Consider the following 19365-nt stretch of genomic DNA (forward strand, 5'->3'; position numbering starts at 1 on the left):
GGCCTCAGCCGGTCATTTTTGCGACTGTTCTACTTCGACAGATTTTCCTCCTTACCTCTATTCTCCCTGATAGAAACATTGACTTTGTAAATACATTCTGCTTTAAGGTTGATTATATAATACAGTAGAACCTTGATAACTTAAACCTCGATAACGTAAAAACCTCTATAAAGTTATAAAATGTTGTGTTCCCTTCCCCTCGAAGTCCCAAACCTCTTTTACTTAAAATTCGAACCCTCTATAACTTAAACGAATAATTTGGGCCTCGCACCTCAGTAACTCAAAGTTGTATTGACGACGACCTTTGTAACTTCAATCATCTTTCAATGAGACGAATGTGGAATCAAAAAAGGTTTCCTGTAGACCATTGTCATTGTCTATTGCTTACACGTGTTTACCAAATGACTTCAAAATGTAAACAATAGACTAAAGTCTAAGTACAGTAACTTATTTGTCTGTTTGTGTGAGTATCTTTTAGCCTCCATTCTGGCAGCATCTCTTTGCCCAATGTGTCTACTGTGAGTGAAAATGAATTTAAAACGAAAACTGAAAGCATTAACATATGCTGAGAAGTTAAAAGCGATTGAAGCTGTGAAAAGTGGATTGAAAAGAAAAGACCTTGCAGTTCAGTTTGGAATACTGGTCTTTATCTTATCGAGGTTCTACTGTATTGATCTGAAAGATAATCAACCTTATAGCAGAAAATGGATTTACCCAAGTTTGAAGTTAAGCGACACATTTGTATCTTATATAAAAGACAAATGTACACACACACGTATTCTCGAAGAAAAATCTTAAACATCTGTGGGCTATTTCACAACAACACTTGACACTGATAATTCTGTGACTATTTCTGGGTTGATGAGTAACATTGTTACTCAGCGTCAATATTTCGTCGATGAACAGGTAATGAACGGCGAAGTGTCACTGTTATCGGGCGACAATTGTCACTATTGTGAAATAGGCCACTGATGATAGGTACACCATTTCAAGACAATGATGCTCTGTCATGTTAATCCGTCAATATCAGTGGTAGGTATTCCAATGTAGACGTTTTGGCTAAGACACCTTGAAGAATAGAGATATTTATCTCTATTCGTCATCGACTCTAACTTACCTCATTTTCTCAAGCCTGATTTTGGTATATGATACGCAGGGACCTGTAACCAGACCGTTTGTAAGCAGCCAGACCAATCGGATGGACCCAACCATCCGCCAGACCGACTTAAAGTTTCGATATGAGCATTAGTAGAATTGAAATATTCCGGGTCTATAAAAGCTAAAAACTTGAATTTTCTACATTAAGCTACGTGTATATTGTATACTTGACGTAATAAGCGACTTTCAAAAATTTTACTTCTAAGGAAATAAAAAAATGAAGGTTTATATGTGGTGCAAGATTAATTTTAAGCTATGAATTTTATTTACTTATTACTATTAAAAGTTGGCTAAAAACGACTCTAACTTACCTCATTTTCTCAAGCCTGATTTTGATATATGATACGCAGGGACCTGTAACTAGACCGTTTGTAAGCAGCCAGACCAAGCATTAGTAGAATTGAAATATTCCGGGTCTATAAAAGCTAAAAACTTGAATAACGAATTGAATTTTATATTATAAATAACGTAAACAAGGAAAAAACAAATTGGTACAGTGCATTATAAATTAAATATTCAATTCAAAGATGTAAACAATCAATGGTTCCGGTTAACGGTATATAACTAAACGAATTTCCTTTCTCCTACAAAAAATGAAGGTTTATATGTGGTGCAAGATTAATTTTAAGCTATGAATTTTATTTACACTGCGTAAGTACATGTGTATTTTATTATAAATATAACTTTTACCAGACGCGACAAAGTTGGCTAAAAACGACTCTAACTTACCTCATTTTCTCAAGCCTGATTTTGATATATGATACGCAGGGACCTGTAACTAGACCGTTTGTAATAAGTAATCTTGCACCACATATAAACTTTCATTTTTTTATTTCCTTAGAAGTAAAATTTTTGAAAGTCGCTTATTACGTCAAGTATACAATATACACGTAGCTTAATGTAGAAAATTCAAGTTTTTAGCTTTTATAGACCCGGAATATTTCAGATGGAGAGTGACATAGGCTACTTTTTGTCTCTTTCTAACGTTATCGAAGCCACGGGCATAAGCTAGTATGTATATAATTAATTATATACCATAGATCAAGCAAACTCATCTACCTACTGTTAGGGAGGCCAGTCTTAAAATTCATAATCTAAAAAATCAGATCGAGTGGATGGAGTTCCATACAATTTCGCAACTAGCCACACACACTTATTTTTTAATTGATGAATTTTAAGACTGTGGTTATCATCAATGAAAGTTTATATGTGGTGCAAGATTACTTATTACAAACGGTCTAGTTACAGGTCCCTGCGTATCATATATCAAAATCAGGCTTGAGAAAATGAGGTAAGTTAGAGTCGTTTTTATCCAACATTGTCGCGTCTGGTAAAAGTTATATTTATAATAAAATACACATGTACTTACGCAGTGTAAATAAAATTCATAGCTTAAAATTAATCTTGCACCACATATAAACCTTCATTTTTTGTAGGAGAAAGGAAATTCGTTTAGTTATATACCGTTAACCGGAACCATTGATTGTTTACATCTTTGAATTGAATATTTAATTTATAATGCACTGTACCAATTTGTTTTTTCCTTGTTTACGTTATTTATAATATAAAATTCAATTCGTTATTCAAGTTTTTAGCTTTTATAGACCCGGAATATTTCAATTCTACTAATGCTTGGTCTGGCTGCTTACAAACGGTCTAGTTACAGGTCCCTGCGTATCATATATCAAAATCAGGCTTGAGGAAGGTCTGGCGGGCCTGGGCTCTTGATCTAATCCCTTCAACTATCTCCACTTAAAAAATCACGTCAATTCGTCGCTCCGTTTTGCCGTGAAAGACGGACAAAGAGACACACACACTTTCCCATTTATAAGAATTTATTATGGACTGGGGTTTAAATCCGTAACCTGCTGATTGAAAGTGGCACGCTCTTGCCGCCAAGCCACCAGAGCTTGAATTAATACCGCAATGTTCACTTTGCACTTTTGCTTTGTTTGGGTTGTGTTATAAGGTCATAAAATAATACTAAATAAATGTTGAAAACAATTAGATTTATTTCATAATCGTACAGTAAAAGCAAAATAGTGAAGACAAAAGAAACATAATAACAAGGCCATGCTAATCGCCGTCACAGTATAATAAAGAGTACTATCGTACAGTATGGCCACTCCTGCTCCCCGCTGAAATCGCCGCCCACCCCCTCTCGGTTACCTGACAGTTACCGCCTGTCAAAAACGCGAACAGTCGACCTGTCATATGTCACTCATACAAGCATAGTACGCGTTCACCTACACGAGCTTAGACTGTGTGCTAGGAACGAGCCTCTTTCATATATTTGATCGCCAGTGTCCGAGATGTGTCGCCGTTGTAAGGAGCTAAATATTAGTAGTACACAATCGTTTTCATCGTAACCAGAAAATTTAATACAGACCAAATAATATATGGAAATTGGTATTAAAATGGTATTCACATGGAACCCGAAGACCGAGTGAAATCTGGCGAAGAAGGCTCAGTTCTATTGTCGTTACATTAATTTGGCAAAAAGGTAAGACACATGAGTGTAGGCAGATAATGCCGGCGATCGCCGCGCGAATTCGTGGTTACTTATGTAAAACTACATGCAGATCTACCGCAGCGACATACACACGCGCTTTTTCGTAGATACGTATCACTCTTATTCATTTTACATAAGCTATTGCGCAGTACCAGGGCAGAGAAATAATGCAATAGAAACTAAATCTAAGACGTAACTAAGTGAAATTTTCAATAATTACCAAAGTGGAGTCAGGGCTCCGAGAAAGCTTAACAACATAATATAACATAATAATATACATACATTTTTATTCAAAACTAAACCGAAACACGTTTGAACAAAATGATGACGAGAGTCAACAAAGGTATACCCAGTGTGATGATCGGTAGTACATAGGAGTAACTACATTAATACTTTAAATATTACGCTATACCTATGCTTCAGTCTTTGTTTAATTATTAATTAAATCAGCCATCATAGAATAGAGGCGTTGACTTCGCCCTCCAATGATCACATTACTTTAAGATTATAATTATATACACAACAATACACGGCTGAGCGGATCGTGCGCGCCGCTGGCATGCGCCGCGCGGGCGCCGCCGCCGCGCGCCGGCATGCTCGGGGACCGCGGCACGGTGCGGCGACACCCTTACTATTCAACATTGTTTACAGCTTAATTCGGTATTATTATTATGAGTCGGAATTGTTTAACAAGTTTACAATTAGACATACATTATTATCTTACCAGACTATGTTTAGGATTTTAAATAATTAAAATTGCTGGCCATTAATTAAAGGGGAAATAATAATATTTAACACATCGCATTATTAACGTATTATATCTACAAACTAAAATTTATACGAATTATCAGAGTCAATTAAAATAAAAAAAAAACATTGAACACATGAGACATTTAAAAGAAATTCGCAATAAAACATCAACATTGGACAATTTGACATTTAGGGGTCACTGTTAAAAGACAAGTAAATTATTACATCGTAGATATGAAAGTACACTTATGGGACGATTACCAATGAATTAATTGAATATAAAGATAAATAAAAATGAACAGGAACAAAATTGTACAATAACTGGAGTGCCGTATACTATTAGCTGGCCAATAAGATTTCTTGTAACTACAACCACATTTGTGCCGATGTATATCAACATCATTCGTTGATAATTTAATGTAAACATTTCTCCATGAACCTGCTAAACTTATGTTATGAACAAATGATTTTTTCTGACTTAACTAATTAGATAACCACTCAAATGCCACTCAAATAAAACGAATAATTTTCATGGTTGATTTCTGGCCTTACGAGACCCTTTTTAATGAGCTTTGTGAAATATCAAATATGGACTAGAAGTAAGTTATAAACACGTTAACTGTCAGCAACCCGCCAGGCGAGTGCTTTGATCGTAGTAGCTGTTAATTTATATGTGTGGATTCACTTACAAATCGGTTACTAATAGTTTTTACATTATTGTGCTATTCAATTATATAGTTGATAAGAAATTTAACTTGCATGGTGGCACTGATTAAAAAAAACGTAATGGGAAATAATGTGGTTGCAGTGGTAGTTAACTAGTTACATACTTCAAAAAACAAAAACACGTATTTTAAAACATTTTAGTCAAAAAATAAAACACAAAATAAAATATTCACCCTGACACTTCCGAACAGTGTAGGGGCATGGAGACTGCATAAATCCACAAAGCATAGTAAGATTGACATTGAAATAAATTACTTACACCGCGCAAAATGGTGAACTAACAAATAATTATTCTGTAACAGTTTAATGCTTACTAAAACCGAAAATTTTCAAACGAGGCGGCACTATAGAGCAATTTTTGTAATAGAACCGTCGTCTATTATTTTTAATTAATGTGTAGTAATTAACTTAATACCTACCCAATGTTTTTGTAATTCTTTGGGATAATGAAGCATACATTTGAAATTTGGCAATAATGGTGGCACTAAGCCATCATGTTGATCGAGTGAACAATTTTAATTATTAATATTAAGGACTATACTTGTTACATAAGGTAATAATGTTCAATTAGTTTACCAGTTGAGTACATGGATATTTTGAGTTCTGCGGAGAGACACCGTCCGCGCTAGACTACTGACACTCGCACAGGGAGCCGTCCTCCGGCCGGTGGGCAGCTGCTGCGGCTCATCGTCTACGCTGCGACAAGAACTCGTCAACCACAGCTCTGCTCATTGCTCAGCTGTCACTTCTAACTGCTGCTTGTACACATGCATGGATCGGCCAAAACGTTCAATCTTAAAAACCTAAATCGAACAACTGACATAAACATATGTCTCTCTGTGCCGATAACAAATATTAAGAATATAAATATTTTTATCAATGCAAATTATTTAAAATGATTTGATTTATGATTGATTTTAAACTAACATAATTGCAAGTGGAGGAAATTATATAACATTAAACAAATCTATAATTACTCGAGGAATAAATGCAACTTGTACGTATATTGTGTCATTCATTTCTTATATTATAGATAGATCATAATTCGGGACGTGGTCCTTGCGTGTACGAGTGTCTCGCGTTTATTATTATAGGAATGACGGTTGTTTAAGGCGAGTTTGCCGACGGTAAAAAAATTAAGCTTACATAACTACCCGCATAACGAGTCGCTTTTGCCGTCCCATGCACGGACAAAACAGGGTGAGACAGACGACGCGTTAGAAGTTCCACGGCGCGTACAGGTTGACGTAGCGACGCATCAAGCGTCGGTTGAGTCGATGCTATTCGTCACACTTGCGACAGGCGCCGGGCACGTCAAAGTCGAGGACGAGCAGCTTGGTCTCCTCGGTGCCGTTGCGCGAGCCGACGGCGCAGATGAGCTTGGTGGCGGAGGCGCGGATGCGCCACACCACGCCGCCGGACCCGCCCGAGCTCAGCTCCACCAGGTTGCGGATGAACTCGCCGGTGCGCACGTCCCACAGCTTCACCGTGCCGTCGTCCGACGACGTGATCACGAACCGGTTGCTCGACTGCAGGCACGTCACCGCCGACTGGTGCTTATTAGGACCTACAAACGAACGTTCATTTTATAAAAAATGTGCTTAGAATGCTTAAAATAATAAGAGAAAAGAAAATCAGATTCTACAGAAAGTCATGGTCGACTGTACGATTTTTTTTATCCATTCATCAAATACTTTAGTCACCGGAAAAGGCAGTGAACAGTGACAATACTCACCCGACAGCGTGTGCAGGCAGTGGCCGGTGGTGATGTCCCACACCTTGACGGTGGAGTCCGCGTTCCCGGAGACGAGGATGTTGGAGTGCAGCTCCATGCCGGAGGTGAGCGACTGGTGGCCGGTGAGCGTGTGCTTCAGCTGGCCCGACTCCACGTCCCACACGCGGATCGACGTGTCCAGCGACCCGCTCACCACGTGCACGCCGTCAAACTGCATCATATACATTCATTTTGTTACAAAAGGGTTAATATTCCTGTTCAATACCAGTTTGATCTATATTGGATATAGGATTGTCCGCCATACTACAATGTATTATGCAGAGAGAACGCATTTAATGACCATATTATACGTAAAAAAACAACAAAACGCGACCATTAAAGTACAACACGAAAATGCATTACAGCCCCGAGCCAGTATCTGTTTGGAAGGTTTACATTTCTATTTTTTTTTTTTGAAACTCAAAGCAAGTGCAAGCTTTTTAACTATAGTTATTTGTGTAACGGAGAGCACTTTCTAAAGCTCGGTTAAAAAGGATAACGGGGGCTATGAAATCGTTGTTATTTTTTTCTGAAGAGGCATATTATGTAATGTTTTTTTACGTGATAGACGTAATGTAATGTTACCTGTAGACTATAGACGCGGTTGGTGTGTCCCGCGAGCGTGTGCAGGCACTCGCCGGTGTCCGGGTTCCACACCTTGACGAAGTAGTCGTAGGCGCCCGACACGACGACCTTGCCGTCGTACTGCACGCAGCGCACGGCCGCCAGGTGGCCCACCAGCACGCGCAGGCAGCGGCCCTCGGGGATCGACCACACGCGGAGCGTCGCGTCGCGGGAACCGGACACCACCCTGGACATACCATCATTGTTAATACTAAGTTTATTTGGTTTTTCAGACCTGGTTTGGTTTGGTTTACCTGAATTTTTGCAAAAGCATCATAATCATTTACTAAAAATCCATACTTTTTTTTTAATCAAAGGAGGTAAATACAGTGATAACGCCGGTTTCTCGAAAAAATATGTCTTACGTGTACAGTAAATCTGCCTCTTTAAAATTTGCATAACAAAGTAGGCACCGTATAAAGTTCGCATATCAGCATAGGGCTAACGGTATTACAATTATACATTATGCTTGTAAAAGCGCTTCAAAGGTAGCTAAATGATGTAATTTCATGACGGATTTCATGTATGTTTTCTACATTTAGCAACTCACAGCAATCACACTAAGGGCCGTTTGCACCAAACCGTCTGTGACCGTTAAAGCGTTCGTTAAATTTTATTGTATGGGAAGTTCCATAGACGGCTGCTCCGTGACGATGATGTGTCTGTCAAATGTGGTTGATGCAACTGGCCCTAAGGAAACATTTTACGACTATCTCGCAAATTGTATTTATACAACCCGATATCAGAAATTTGAATATGTGTGAACATGATAACGCCACGAGCCACGAACGTGCCTTTTCTTTACTTTTACAGATTGAAATGAAGCATATGCATTTTCCCTAAAGATATTTTATGGTACATACATATACATTCGCCTTTAGCTTGTTAATGTGCAATGTACTTAGAAATATAGTAAAGATGTTTATACATACAGGTCGATGCACGATAGCTCTTGAATGGAAGGAACCTAATAAGCTAAGTGAACATTGTACACCTGTACACATTCAGAGCCCCCGCTTGATAGGTTATGTTATGTTATGTGTTACACACAGATATATTCATTCTCTTATTCCATTCATGCCAGCTCTTATAAATCGACATGTATACACAAAATTAATAATGAAATTTATATGTTCTCTTTATTTCTTTTAAGTCTTAGGCTAGGCTATTTATAATACGAATATAAAAGTAAAATACAAAACCACTTACAAAACAAAACAATATAAAAAAAAAAATATAAACGTATTATAAAAAACCTAACCTCGGGTGCCGCCAGCAGCGGGGCAGGGCCCAAATTTATATGTATTATTAAAAACATTAAGAAAAATTGTAAGTACAAAATAGAGTTCAATGTTTCTCATTGCTGGCTGGTAAGATCTGTCGACTCTGATCTTGGTGTGATTCTACATATCTCTGTATCTTTACATGGTCATCTTCTGTATTATAATAAACACATAAATAATGAATAGAGTATCTTCACTGACCTGTTGTTGTAGAGGTGCATGCAGCGCACCGTGGAGGTGTGTCCCGCGAGCACCTTCTGGCACTGGCCGGTCTTGGCGTCCCACACGCGCAGCGTGCGATCCGTGGACCCGCTGATCACCAGGTCACCCACCATCTGCGACGACCACACGCCGCCCGAGTGCCCCACCAGCGTGCGGAGACACTGAAATAAATAGACATATTAATTCGTCTGTCGTATACTATTAATGTACTCCCATGAGACCCCCCTACGGGAATGTAGCTCCTTATATCATTTAGGCCCCGTCGGGTAAACTGGGAAAGGATACAGACCACAGATGTCATATATACTATAGATCAAGCAAACGTATCTACCTAGTTGTCCGTCTTTATTCGCATGGCGGCCGAGCGTGTCAGATTTTGTACTGAAGTTGTTACTTGCCTGTGAATTTAAATGTCTCAGGCCCTTGAGTGCTCATAATTTTTGTGTTGTTGCAATTAAATATCACGAAACGAGGCACTATTAATGTTTTTATTGCCGCCCGAAAGCTGCAAGCTGCGATTAAAGACGGACAACTCAGTGAATTTTACTGAGTTCATTTGACACGCTAAGTAGATACGTTTGCTTGATTTATGGTATATATTATATATGACATCTGTAATATTTACCTTGCCCGTAATAGCCGACCACACTTTCAGCGTAGTGTCGTCGCTGCCGCTCAGAATGCGATTCCCGTAGAACTGCAAGCATGTGATGACGTGATCGTCGTGCCCTCTCATCATGATGGGGTTGTTGACCGGTTTGTGCAGCCAGTTGTTCTCGATGAGGTATTGACGCATGTAGGCCGCTTTCCAAGGACTGACGCAGCGCGGTAGCGAACGAGGCATCTTCTTGAGTGTCGTAATGCCAATGCGACGGCACTGTTCTTTCCATAGTAGATTGTCGTCGGCAAGGAACCTAAAAGAGACCACATAAGTTTTATTAATGAAGTTGAACGAAGTACCAGATAGCGCCATAATAGTTTGCTCTATGTCTTATGTATTTTTTTGTTGAACAGTGTGTTTTTGTAACCCTAACCTCATAGAACAAAACTTGAGCGACAGTTTCAAAACCTCTGCACCAAATTACATTATTATGTAGTACCAACCTGTTGATCTAGAAATTGATCTGGTGTAGAATTAGGACAATTGATCCTTGCCCGATGAGTTGAAATTAGGAAAAAACCATGTGAAACCAACTTAGTCCACGAGATTAAGCTAAGCGGCGCTTGATCAAGGCGTCTACGCATGTTTACAGTAACTGTGACTGCGGACTCGCAAGACTGTTTTTTTTTCAAGACGATACGGTAGGGGTCAATTCTCAATACAAACGCTCTCGACTAGAGATGGGCAGAATACGGGCTTTGCCGAATACGAATATTCGGCCGAACATTCGGTTCAGCTGCTACCGAACCGAACATTCGGCCGAATATTCGGTTCCGCCATATTTTAAATCCTGGCTTGGAGTTAAAATCTTTCAATGATTGGTAATGGGTACTAAGGCTCTTATTGTTTCTATAATTTACTGCCGAAGAAAATTTTGGTTTTTGTTTCTTATTAAACTACGTTTTTTTCACTTTTTTACATAATTATTGAAGGTAACTTATATCTTAACGCATTTTATCTTCCTTTGGTGGTTCCTTAGAATGCTGAAATAGGATGTCATTATCCGATGAAAAACGAAACAACTTACGCTATTTATTTACTTTGTTTATTCGGTAAATATTCGGCAATGTAACCGAACTATTCGGCCGAATACGAACATTGAAAAACTTGCCGAATATTCCGAATACCGAATATTCGGCCCATCTCTACTCTCGACTATTTCCTCCCTGGTTTTTGAAGATAGAGCAATGATTTTTTCAACACAGATTGTTATTATTTTTATCTGTGTCGGACCGTTTTGATTTTTTTGATATTCTGCTTTTTAAAGCCATTCAAAAATTTCCAAAAACGGCCTTTTTCATTGTGGCGCAAAAAAAGGTGTGATACTCAAGATTGGTAACAATAAATAAATAAATAAATATTAACAATTAACCAAAAAAGCTAAACGGTCCGACATAGATTATTTCATTGTTATTCAGTTTCTCAAATTTCGTTCCGATTGATCAAGTTTTGAAGGAGGAAAGAGTCGAGAGCGGAACCTCCATTTTTTGAAATATCTTTTGACTGAGTTGTTCTTAATGGACAATTTTTTTTCGATAAATCTAATTAATAACACTTGTTTAATTAACTAAAATTCCTAAGTTGAAAGGGGGGCTTCATTCCATTTTAGCATTTTCGCTACCGTATCCTCTTAAGGGGATCACAGATTCGGTTTTCAGAATATTTGTCATGCCGAGTTACACAGCTAAAAGGATGAAGAAGTTACCTCCAGTATCGGCAAGTTTGCGCGGCGCGCCGCAGGTCTTTGGGCTGCAGGTAGCCCAGCACGGTCAGCGCCAGCTCCTTGGGCAGCAGCGAGATGAAGTCGCGCTGGAACAGCGGCTCGATGGCTTTCATCATGTGCCGCACGTGGCTCGCGGCGCAGCGCCCGATCAGCGCGTCTATCGCTTGGATCTTCTCGGCGTTGGACCATGATTGGAATCTGTGCAACAAAAGAGTTCAATTCGTCTGACTTTAGCAAACTTTAGCGCGTGTGAGCGTCCGTACTTCAAGTTGAGCTAGATCTAATTCTTAACAATTTGGTAAGTTAAAGAGCCCATCTACGTTTTCGGACTGTTGAGGTTACGTACAAATTCGGCCACTAATTAAATACCGCAATGTAATGAGACTGGCACGCGAGATCTCGTGCCGCGTACATGGGCAATGGGCATTAACGAATGAAAGTGGAGTTAGGCGAATAATGTAAACAAATAAAAATTATTTTGTTACCATTTGAATGTTTTACAATGGTTGCCATCTTTATTAATTACCATTACACTAAGCAGTAATTGATATAATATATAAATCAAGGTTGTTATAATTATTATATTATTTGTAAGCCTTGTGGTGTCCCACTGCTGGGTAAAGGCGTCCCTCTTTTTTCTTCGCGTCTTGGTCTATGGCAATCAAGGTTGACGACAAAATGGTAGATTCCATTGAATTTGACTTTAACATCTCTGTTTCCCTATTATGTATAGGTAGTGCAGCTGCAGACTGCAGTGAGCTTTAGCGAAAAGTGGCCCTTCCTCTATGCATGCATGATGCTAAGTGAATAGTATGGCTGACTGTACCTGTTGAGCCAATTCTTGATTTCAGGTGGTCCTTGAAGCGCGGCGGGCATGGAGGAGGGAGGCAGCGCCTGCAGCCAGCCGCCGTCGGTCGCCGGCGCCGTGCTGCCGTCCGGGCAAAACTTCTTCGCGTACTGGGGCGGGGGCGGCTCGTAGCGCCTCTTCCTCTGCATAATAAATACTATATTAACGCCTATGACGTTTCAGACGACTTTATGTACCTAGTACCTACTAATGTTCCTTATTGAGAATTTCAAGGAATAAAATAAAAATGACCTTGAAGTAGATCAATTTATTTTAACTGAAATTTCGGTTGTTGATTACTACATATGTTTTTAAACTCGGATATTTTTTTAGGTTAAGTACTCAAAAGAGCTAATAATTACATATTTCGTAGGTACGAGGTTACTGTAGATTCTGGCATTTTTAGGAATTGGGATCCAAAATTAGTGACAGTTAACAAAAATTAACTCAATGTCAGTTTTTTGACGACAATGAAGAATAAAATTTGTCTAAAAATCAACTTTTTTCATGTTCTAAATGTAGATGATTGCTTATAGTTTATGTATAAGCACAAAAGCAATATTTTTATTGAAATTTCATGCTTTACTGTCGTCACAAAACTGACATCAAGTTAATTTTTGTTAACAACTTTCACTAATTTTAGGTCCCAATTTTTGAGACTGCCCTTAATTGATGCCAGATACTCTCTGTGAATGCTTGAATTGTTGGTTAGCAAATGCTTAGTAATTTATGCATGCTTGAATTCTAGCACTTACACTTACCCAAAGCCTCTCATCAATTTCTGGTTCGTCGTCATCTTCGTCATCCTGAAAAACAACAAATTGATAAAATGTGTATTTCATTTACACTATTACATTCATTCCCTATTGATACTGCTCATCAAAGTATTGTTATATGATAATTGGATTTAATATCAGTTGTTTAAATCAGATAATAGTAGTAACATATATTTGAATTTATACACAAGAGTAACGAATACCTCATGAGATGATAAACAAGTACACCACGTTTCTTCAATTACGTCATCATCTGAGTCATCATCCCCATCGCAAAACGGCTGCATGAAGGGCTGAAAATAAAACAATTAGAATTGAATAAATAGAACTCAATATAAGTTATAGTGGTGGTTTACGTTTGGCAACATTCGACTCACAGATGCCTTGGAGCTGCCTGGCTCGGCCTTCCTGGCGTCATCGAGGCCCAGCAGCTTGTCGGCGTTGGAGGTGGACGGCACGCTGAACTCCTTGTTGCTGTCGGAGCCGGTGCTGCCGATGCTGGACGCGTTGGAGCTCGTGCGCCCGGACGGCCCACCCGTCGCTTCCAGGTCGCTCACGTCGGGAGTATGGTTGTCGCAAGAGCTCTCACCCATCTGCTCCGCTTTATACAATTTTCCCTTTGGAAAGTCCTTCTTTTCTTGGACCCCACTGCTAAGAAGCTTTTGCATGAAGTCAGGCTTGTACACTTCTTTCCTCGGTGGGTCCTCTGTTGTGCTTGCAGGTTTTCGAGAATGTATCATACTTTTTATTGTTGCGTTACTATCTTCACAATCTTCTGTTTTGCTACAACCAGGTAAACTATAGTCATTGGATATAACATTAGGGAAGGCGGAGATGGTCTCCGAGCTGGATGCCAGGCTGGAGCTCGCACTGGACAGGTTGCCGGAGTAATGTGAACCGCCCGCTATTTTGGCATCCACTATCATGCTAGAACAATGATTTATTATTCTATTCTCCTCATCGAAGTCCTGCCGCTCTATATCATCTATCTTATGCTTGGAATTATCTTGAGATGTAGCTTCATTATCAACCACACCGGCTTCACTGTCAGTCTTATTTTCTGTGTCAAAGGAGACATTATTAACTTCTTCATATGTGTCAAAATTAAAATGAGAACATGTTGGATCCATTCTAGAGTATTGCGCGAGCTCTGCAAAAAGAAAAACATTGCAAAAGTTAGTATATTTTATGAAGCCTATAAATTAAACTTGGGTTTGGATACTTTTTTCAATTTATCTGAAATCCAATAATTGTAGGCTGTAGGAAGTTGCGTGCTAGCTAGAACTGTAGTTGGACTTGAGCCTTATCTACAGTTGACTGTATATTAAGTGTGTCGTGTCGTGTGCGGTGCAAGAGGTACCTTGCTGTTGTGTGGTGCTACGCGACGTAAGCCCCAGCCGGCATATTTAGGTTTAATAATAATATCCTGACCTGACCATGTGATTTTCATCACCTTTATCAGGCGGTGTTGGGATGTACGGTAAGACTGTCTTTGTGGCATATTTTTTTAGTTAAATTCTGCATTTCACCCAGACACAAAGAAAAAATGACAATATACAGTTTTTTTACAAATAACTAAATTAAGTAAAACACATACAGTAAACGGCCATAGAGAATGCACATTGGTCTTTGGAAAGAGACAACGTCACATAAGCAAGAAAGACAACGCTCTACGAAGAAGAGTATTATTTATGGCAGTTTACTGTACTGAAATATGAAAAAATACAAGTTTATAGGGTCTCCGAAAATGAAAGGCTAGTATTTATTACTACATATAATTATTACTTGTATCTAAACTCACGTGGTTCTTACAATTTTTTCAGGACATCCGAAGCAACCTGAAACAATTATAGTTAAAATTATTAAAAAAATTGCTACAATATTAATAAAGAAACTACTGGTTTACAATTAAATACTTTGAAACAGACTATTTTGTATGGTCGGACTTTAATTCCTGAGCAGTTCAGAGCTCAGTTTATACTAGGCACTTCCAGCATAGTATAGTTATTCAAGTTACTAATTAGTTTGACACCTAAATGGTTCAATAATTAAAGGTGCTGGGTGTACATATATGGTAATTGAAGGTTTTGACACTTGAATTACAGGGGCTTTTAAACAGGCCATATTTTCCTGTCTTTCTTAACACGTGAGTAAGGGAGGTACACACCAATAGTTGTTGGCTACGCTGCATGATGGAGTGAAATATGATATGGGCTGTTTCAAGGTCACAATTTTCCTTATTTTTAACCCCCGACGCAAAAACGAAGGGGTGTTATAAGTTTGACGTGTCTGTCTGTCTGTCTGTCTGTTTGTCTGTCTGTGTGTGTGTCTGTCTGTGGCATCGTAGCTCCCGAACCGATGAACCGATTTTGATTTAGTTTTTTTTGTCTGAAAGCTGAGTTAGTCGGGAGTGTTCTTAGCCACGTTTCATGAAAATCGGTCCACTATGTCGCGGTCGGGGGTTTTTTTCAAAATTTTATTATTTTGATATAATTGAGTAATATTTACAATGTTATACTATTTTACTGCAAGTCCATACTTGAAATCGCGCTTGATGTATTAACTCGTGTGTGAGGACGCAAGTTGTGCTAAACTACCTGAGATTTCATATTATCCAATTATTGAAAACTCTGAAATTTCATGAAAATATATTTTTGAGTACAAAAACTGCTCGTATTTTAGGTAGTGCTTATCATTTTTAACCCCCGACGCAAAAACGACGGGGTGTTATAGGTTTGACGTGTCTGTCTGTCTGACTGTGTGTGTGTCTGTCTGTGGCATCGTAGCTCCCGAACGTATGAACCGATTTAGAGTTCATGAAAATCGGCCTAATATGTCGCGGTCGGGGGTTTTTTCAAAATTTTAATTGTCGTTCGTGTACATTTAATGACGACGTACTTACATCTTACGGTTACCGAGTTATTAAAAAAATAAAAATAATTACTGAACATGTATGTGTCAGCCTTTTCCACTTCCTACTGTTTTTTTTTACTTGAATGTTATCCTTAAGGGTCTCTCACACTGATTAATTCATTTATTATGTATGAAAACGATGAAAAAATTTGGTTCCTGATAATGAACTTAACGTGTTAAATTTAACGGGAAACAATAAAAACAAGGTGTATATATCGTTGTTGAGTACCCACAACACAAGCCTTCTTGAGCTTACCGTGGGCCTCAGTTTCTGGGTAAGAATATCCTATAATATTTATTTATTTATTTTTCGGTCATAACTAAACCGTAACTGATTATGAAATTTAGTTGGTTATTACATTCCCTATTAGCATCTTATTCCATATACATATGTTAAATTAGAATATTTCAATTATACAGAATATATTATGTTCAATCTAAACAACTCTCTATTTCCTTTGTTATCTACTAGCAAACATACGTTTATAATGATTTAGATAATTTTGATGCAAAAAAGCCTCCACCGTAATTGTTCATGTCTGCTAAGATAACTCAGGGCAGCATGACAAATCAAATCTTGTCTATTATATAACATCTCATTGAACATTCAAAAGTTCCATGGCTAGCCAATAGTATCAAAAATGCATGAATCAGACTTCGAAACATGGACAAATGGTAGAGATGGTAGAGGATGTATTTAAATCAACTTAAAACAAAGGTATAATTTTGAGTCATTTCATTTGTTTTTGGTCAAGTTCCTAAGGACCGGTTGCATCAAACTGTCTGTCACCGTTAAAGCATTCATCACATTTTTTTTGTATGGGAAGTTCCATAAATATCTGCGAAAATGATGTGTCTGTCAAATATGGTTGATGCATCTGGCCCTGAATTTGTCTAATTCTGCTTTTGTCACCTATTCTTCATTCATCAAGTTAGTCTGCAGCCTTTATTGTCTTTGATTATATGTGTTGTTGCCCTTTTTCTTATTTCAACTCATTTATTTTTGGTCATATCATATTTAGTCTTATTCTAAGTTGGTACAGACCTAAGAATAAGAAAGTACACAAAAAACAGACTTAACAGCAAAAATGCCAAAAGAAGATCATAATGAAGGCCAACAAACAACTCATATGATCAAGCCAATAAAAACTGCTGATGAACTTGACAAATGAAGAATGGCTGACAAAAACAGAATGAGACCAATTTAAGAACTTGAAAAAAAGTAATGAGACAACTCAAGACAACCAAAACCAATTGTTTACAAAACTATCCAACTGTTAACTCTCCTAGTAAAATAATATACAAATAACCTAACCACAAAATTAAAATTTTGAGAAAACCCATGACATAATGGACCGATTTTCAGCTTCCAAACAAAAAAAAAACTAAATCTAAATTGGTTCATCGGTTCGGGAGCTACGACGCCACAGGCAGACACGCACACAAACAGACAGACACGTCAAACTTATAACACCCCGTCGTTTTTGCATCGGAGGTTAAAAATAACTTCCCCATAGTTCAGTGATTACACATAAAGAAATTGCAACTATTTGGTTTCAAACACCTACTTTTAACTTCAAATAATAACAATAAGCATTGCATATTAACACACACTTCCACTAAAGTGCTTAAAAGCAATAGTTTACAGTGTAATTCAATTCCATAACTTAAAATATCTCCTGTGACAATGTTTATAAATTACTCTTTGGTTTTGAACCACAGCTGTGCAATAAGAAAAAAAACAAGACCAAGCATTGCAAGGCCATTGCAGGCAGGATCAACAGAATGTTTCTTAAGTAGGCTCAATGTCAGAATCAAGGCTAATCTAGTCATACACTATGCCTCTAGACAACAAATGCAGTCACAAACAATATTTCAACACGAAAAAGTAATAAAATTAATGAAAATTTGCAATTTTATATTTCATAATATTACATATCTGTACGTGACTGTCACTCCATATTACAACGCTGCACATTCCGACAACGAGAATACAGGAAATAAATCACGTTTCACTATTACACCAAAAAAATATCATAAAGGACTCTGAAACGACCGTGAGAACTTTTTTTTTTGACGAGCACAGGATTCACGTGCACAAGGGCTTAAAAAACGTGTGGACAAGTTTCTCCGTTTTAAGTTCTTTTCGTACAACCTAGGCATTCGATTAGAAAAAAAGGGCCGCTCCCGGATACTAAAGAATATGCTATAGGTATCGGTTTAAATTGCATGCGCAGAAACGCATCCTGAGCAAAATAGCTCTGTCTGGGATTTTGATACGATAATGGTGTAAAAACATAAAGTGGGTTGACAAACTGCACTACAAACCCCACATCCACATAGTCACTCACTAAAACCTACCTGAATTCACTGCCGGTAATCTCATAAGTTTTACTTCATTTTCTTTAAAACAACATATTTCCTTGAATTACTAAACTAAAAATATGCAATGTGCACCAATTAATTTCTTCGACTTCAAACACCGTGGTCGGCCATCGACCATGATCATTTTTTTTTTGTTGTCTGCCTTGGACCATAGACAATACATCACTTTGTTTGGGTGAATCAAAGACAATATATCTATGGGCTAATTTATTTTATCTATGGAAGGAAGCCAAATTAAGCTAGGAACATACTACGCGGACGTCCGTCGTAAATCGACCGCGACCGCGACCGATCAGTGTGCACGGAACAAAACATCCAGCGAGCCAGATTTCGATGGGACGTCCATGCGCTCAAGGCCACGTCCACGTCCGTCGACCGATAGTTTGCACGGTTATGTGCATAGCTGGGCATTAACTCGTTAATCCGTTAATCGTTAATTAACGAAGTTAACATTTCGGTTAACGGATTAACTTTTAAGTTAACTTTAAAAAATGTTAACGGATTCGTTAACTTCCGTTAAATTTCATAGAGTCCGTTAATCGTTAATCCAGCACCCCAATAAGCGGCTCGCTGCGCCGCGAAAACCACGTTCTTACTGCTACTGTAAATGCCCGTAGTACGGCAAAACCTAGGTTTTATCGGTAAAACCAGATCCGTCGGTTATAAATAGTCTAAAGACTAATTGGCGACTTTGGATCACTTATTCGAGATCTTCTAAATCTTATTAGGCGTGTTAGATCGATCACTAACCTGGGAATAGAGTGCAATCATCAGGCATAACAGACAAATCGCGCAACCGACGCATCGAGTTAGAGTCCGGCGCGGGCCTTAGATTACTCTACCAAGTTATCGTGGCCCACAGCATCGAGTTGTCATCTCAAATCTCAATCTGAAGAACCGACGCACCACGATCGCGACCGCATGAATGACCCAATAATTACCAATCCGAAGTAAAACCTAGGATTTAGCCAACCAACGGCGATAAAAGCCTGAAGAGAAAGTAATTATTAC

General features: G+C 38.4%; 1 protein-coding gene across 2 annotated transcripts; it reads right to left on the reverse strand.

The window, feature by feature from the left end:
• Window positions 1-3150: 3150 nt before the first annotated feature.
• On the reverse strand, window positions 3151-18457 carry LOC125241066 (F-box/WD repeat-containing protein 7). Of its 2 annotated transcripts, none has more exons than XM_048149365.1 (12): window positions 18331-18457; window positions 14869-14894; window positions 13434-14206; window positions 13260-13349; window positions 13042-13086; window positions 12260-12423; window positions 11416-11631; window positions 9675-9963; window positions 9029-9210; window positions 7506-7731; window positions 6882-7092; window positions 3151-6713 (listed from the first exon to the last, which is right to left on the reverse strand). In XM_048149365.1, the coding sequence occupies exons 3-12, from the start codon at window positions 14184-14186 to the stop codon at window positions 6427-6429; spliced, it is 2463 nt and encodes an 820-aa protein (XP_048005322.1). In that variant the 5' UTR covers window positions 14187-14206; window positions 14869-14894; window positions 18331-18457; the 3' UTR covers window positions 3151-6426. The 2 variants fall into 2 exon arrangements, with proteins under 2 accessions (XP_048005322.1, XP_048005321.1); XM_048149364.1 differs by having other exon boundaries at window positions 14858-14894.
• Window positions 18458-19365: the final 908 nt, after the last annotated feature.

Source organism: Leguminivora glycinivorella, chromosome Z (genome assembly GCF_023078275.1).
Source record: "Leguminivora glycinivorella isolate SPB_JAAS2020 chromosome Z, LegGlyc_1.1, whole genome shotgun sequence".
Classification (NCBI taxonomy): Eukaryota; Metazoa; Arthropoda; class Insecta; order Lepidoptera; family Tortricidae; genus Leguminivora; species Leguminivora glycinivorella.

Excerpts from the sequence above, each read along its gene's own strand:
- LOC125241066 (XM_048149365.1), bottom strand. The coding sequence starts at position 14,186 with ATGGATCCAACATGTTCTCATTTTAATTTTGACACATATGAAGAAGTT. Across the intron at positions 9,211-9,674 it reads GGTCGGCTATTACGGGCAAG|TGTCTCCGCACGCTGGTGGG; the intron begins GTAAATATTACA and ends TATTTATTTCAG. Across the intron at positions 7,093-7,505 it reads ACCGCGTCTATAGTCTACAG|TTTGACGGCGTGCACGTGGT; the intron begins GTAACATTACAT and ends TATATGATGCAG.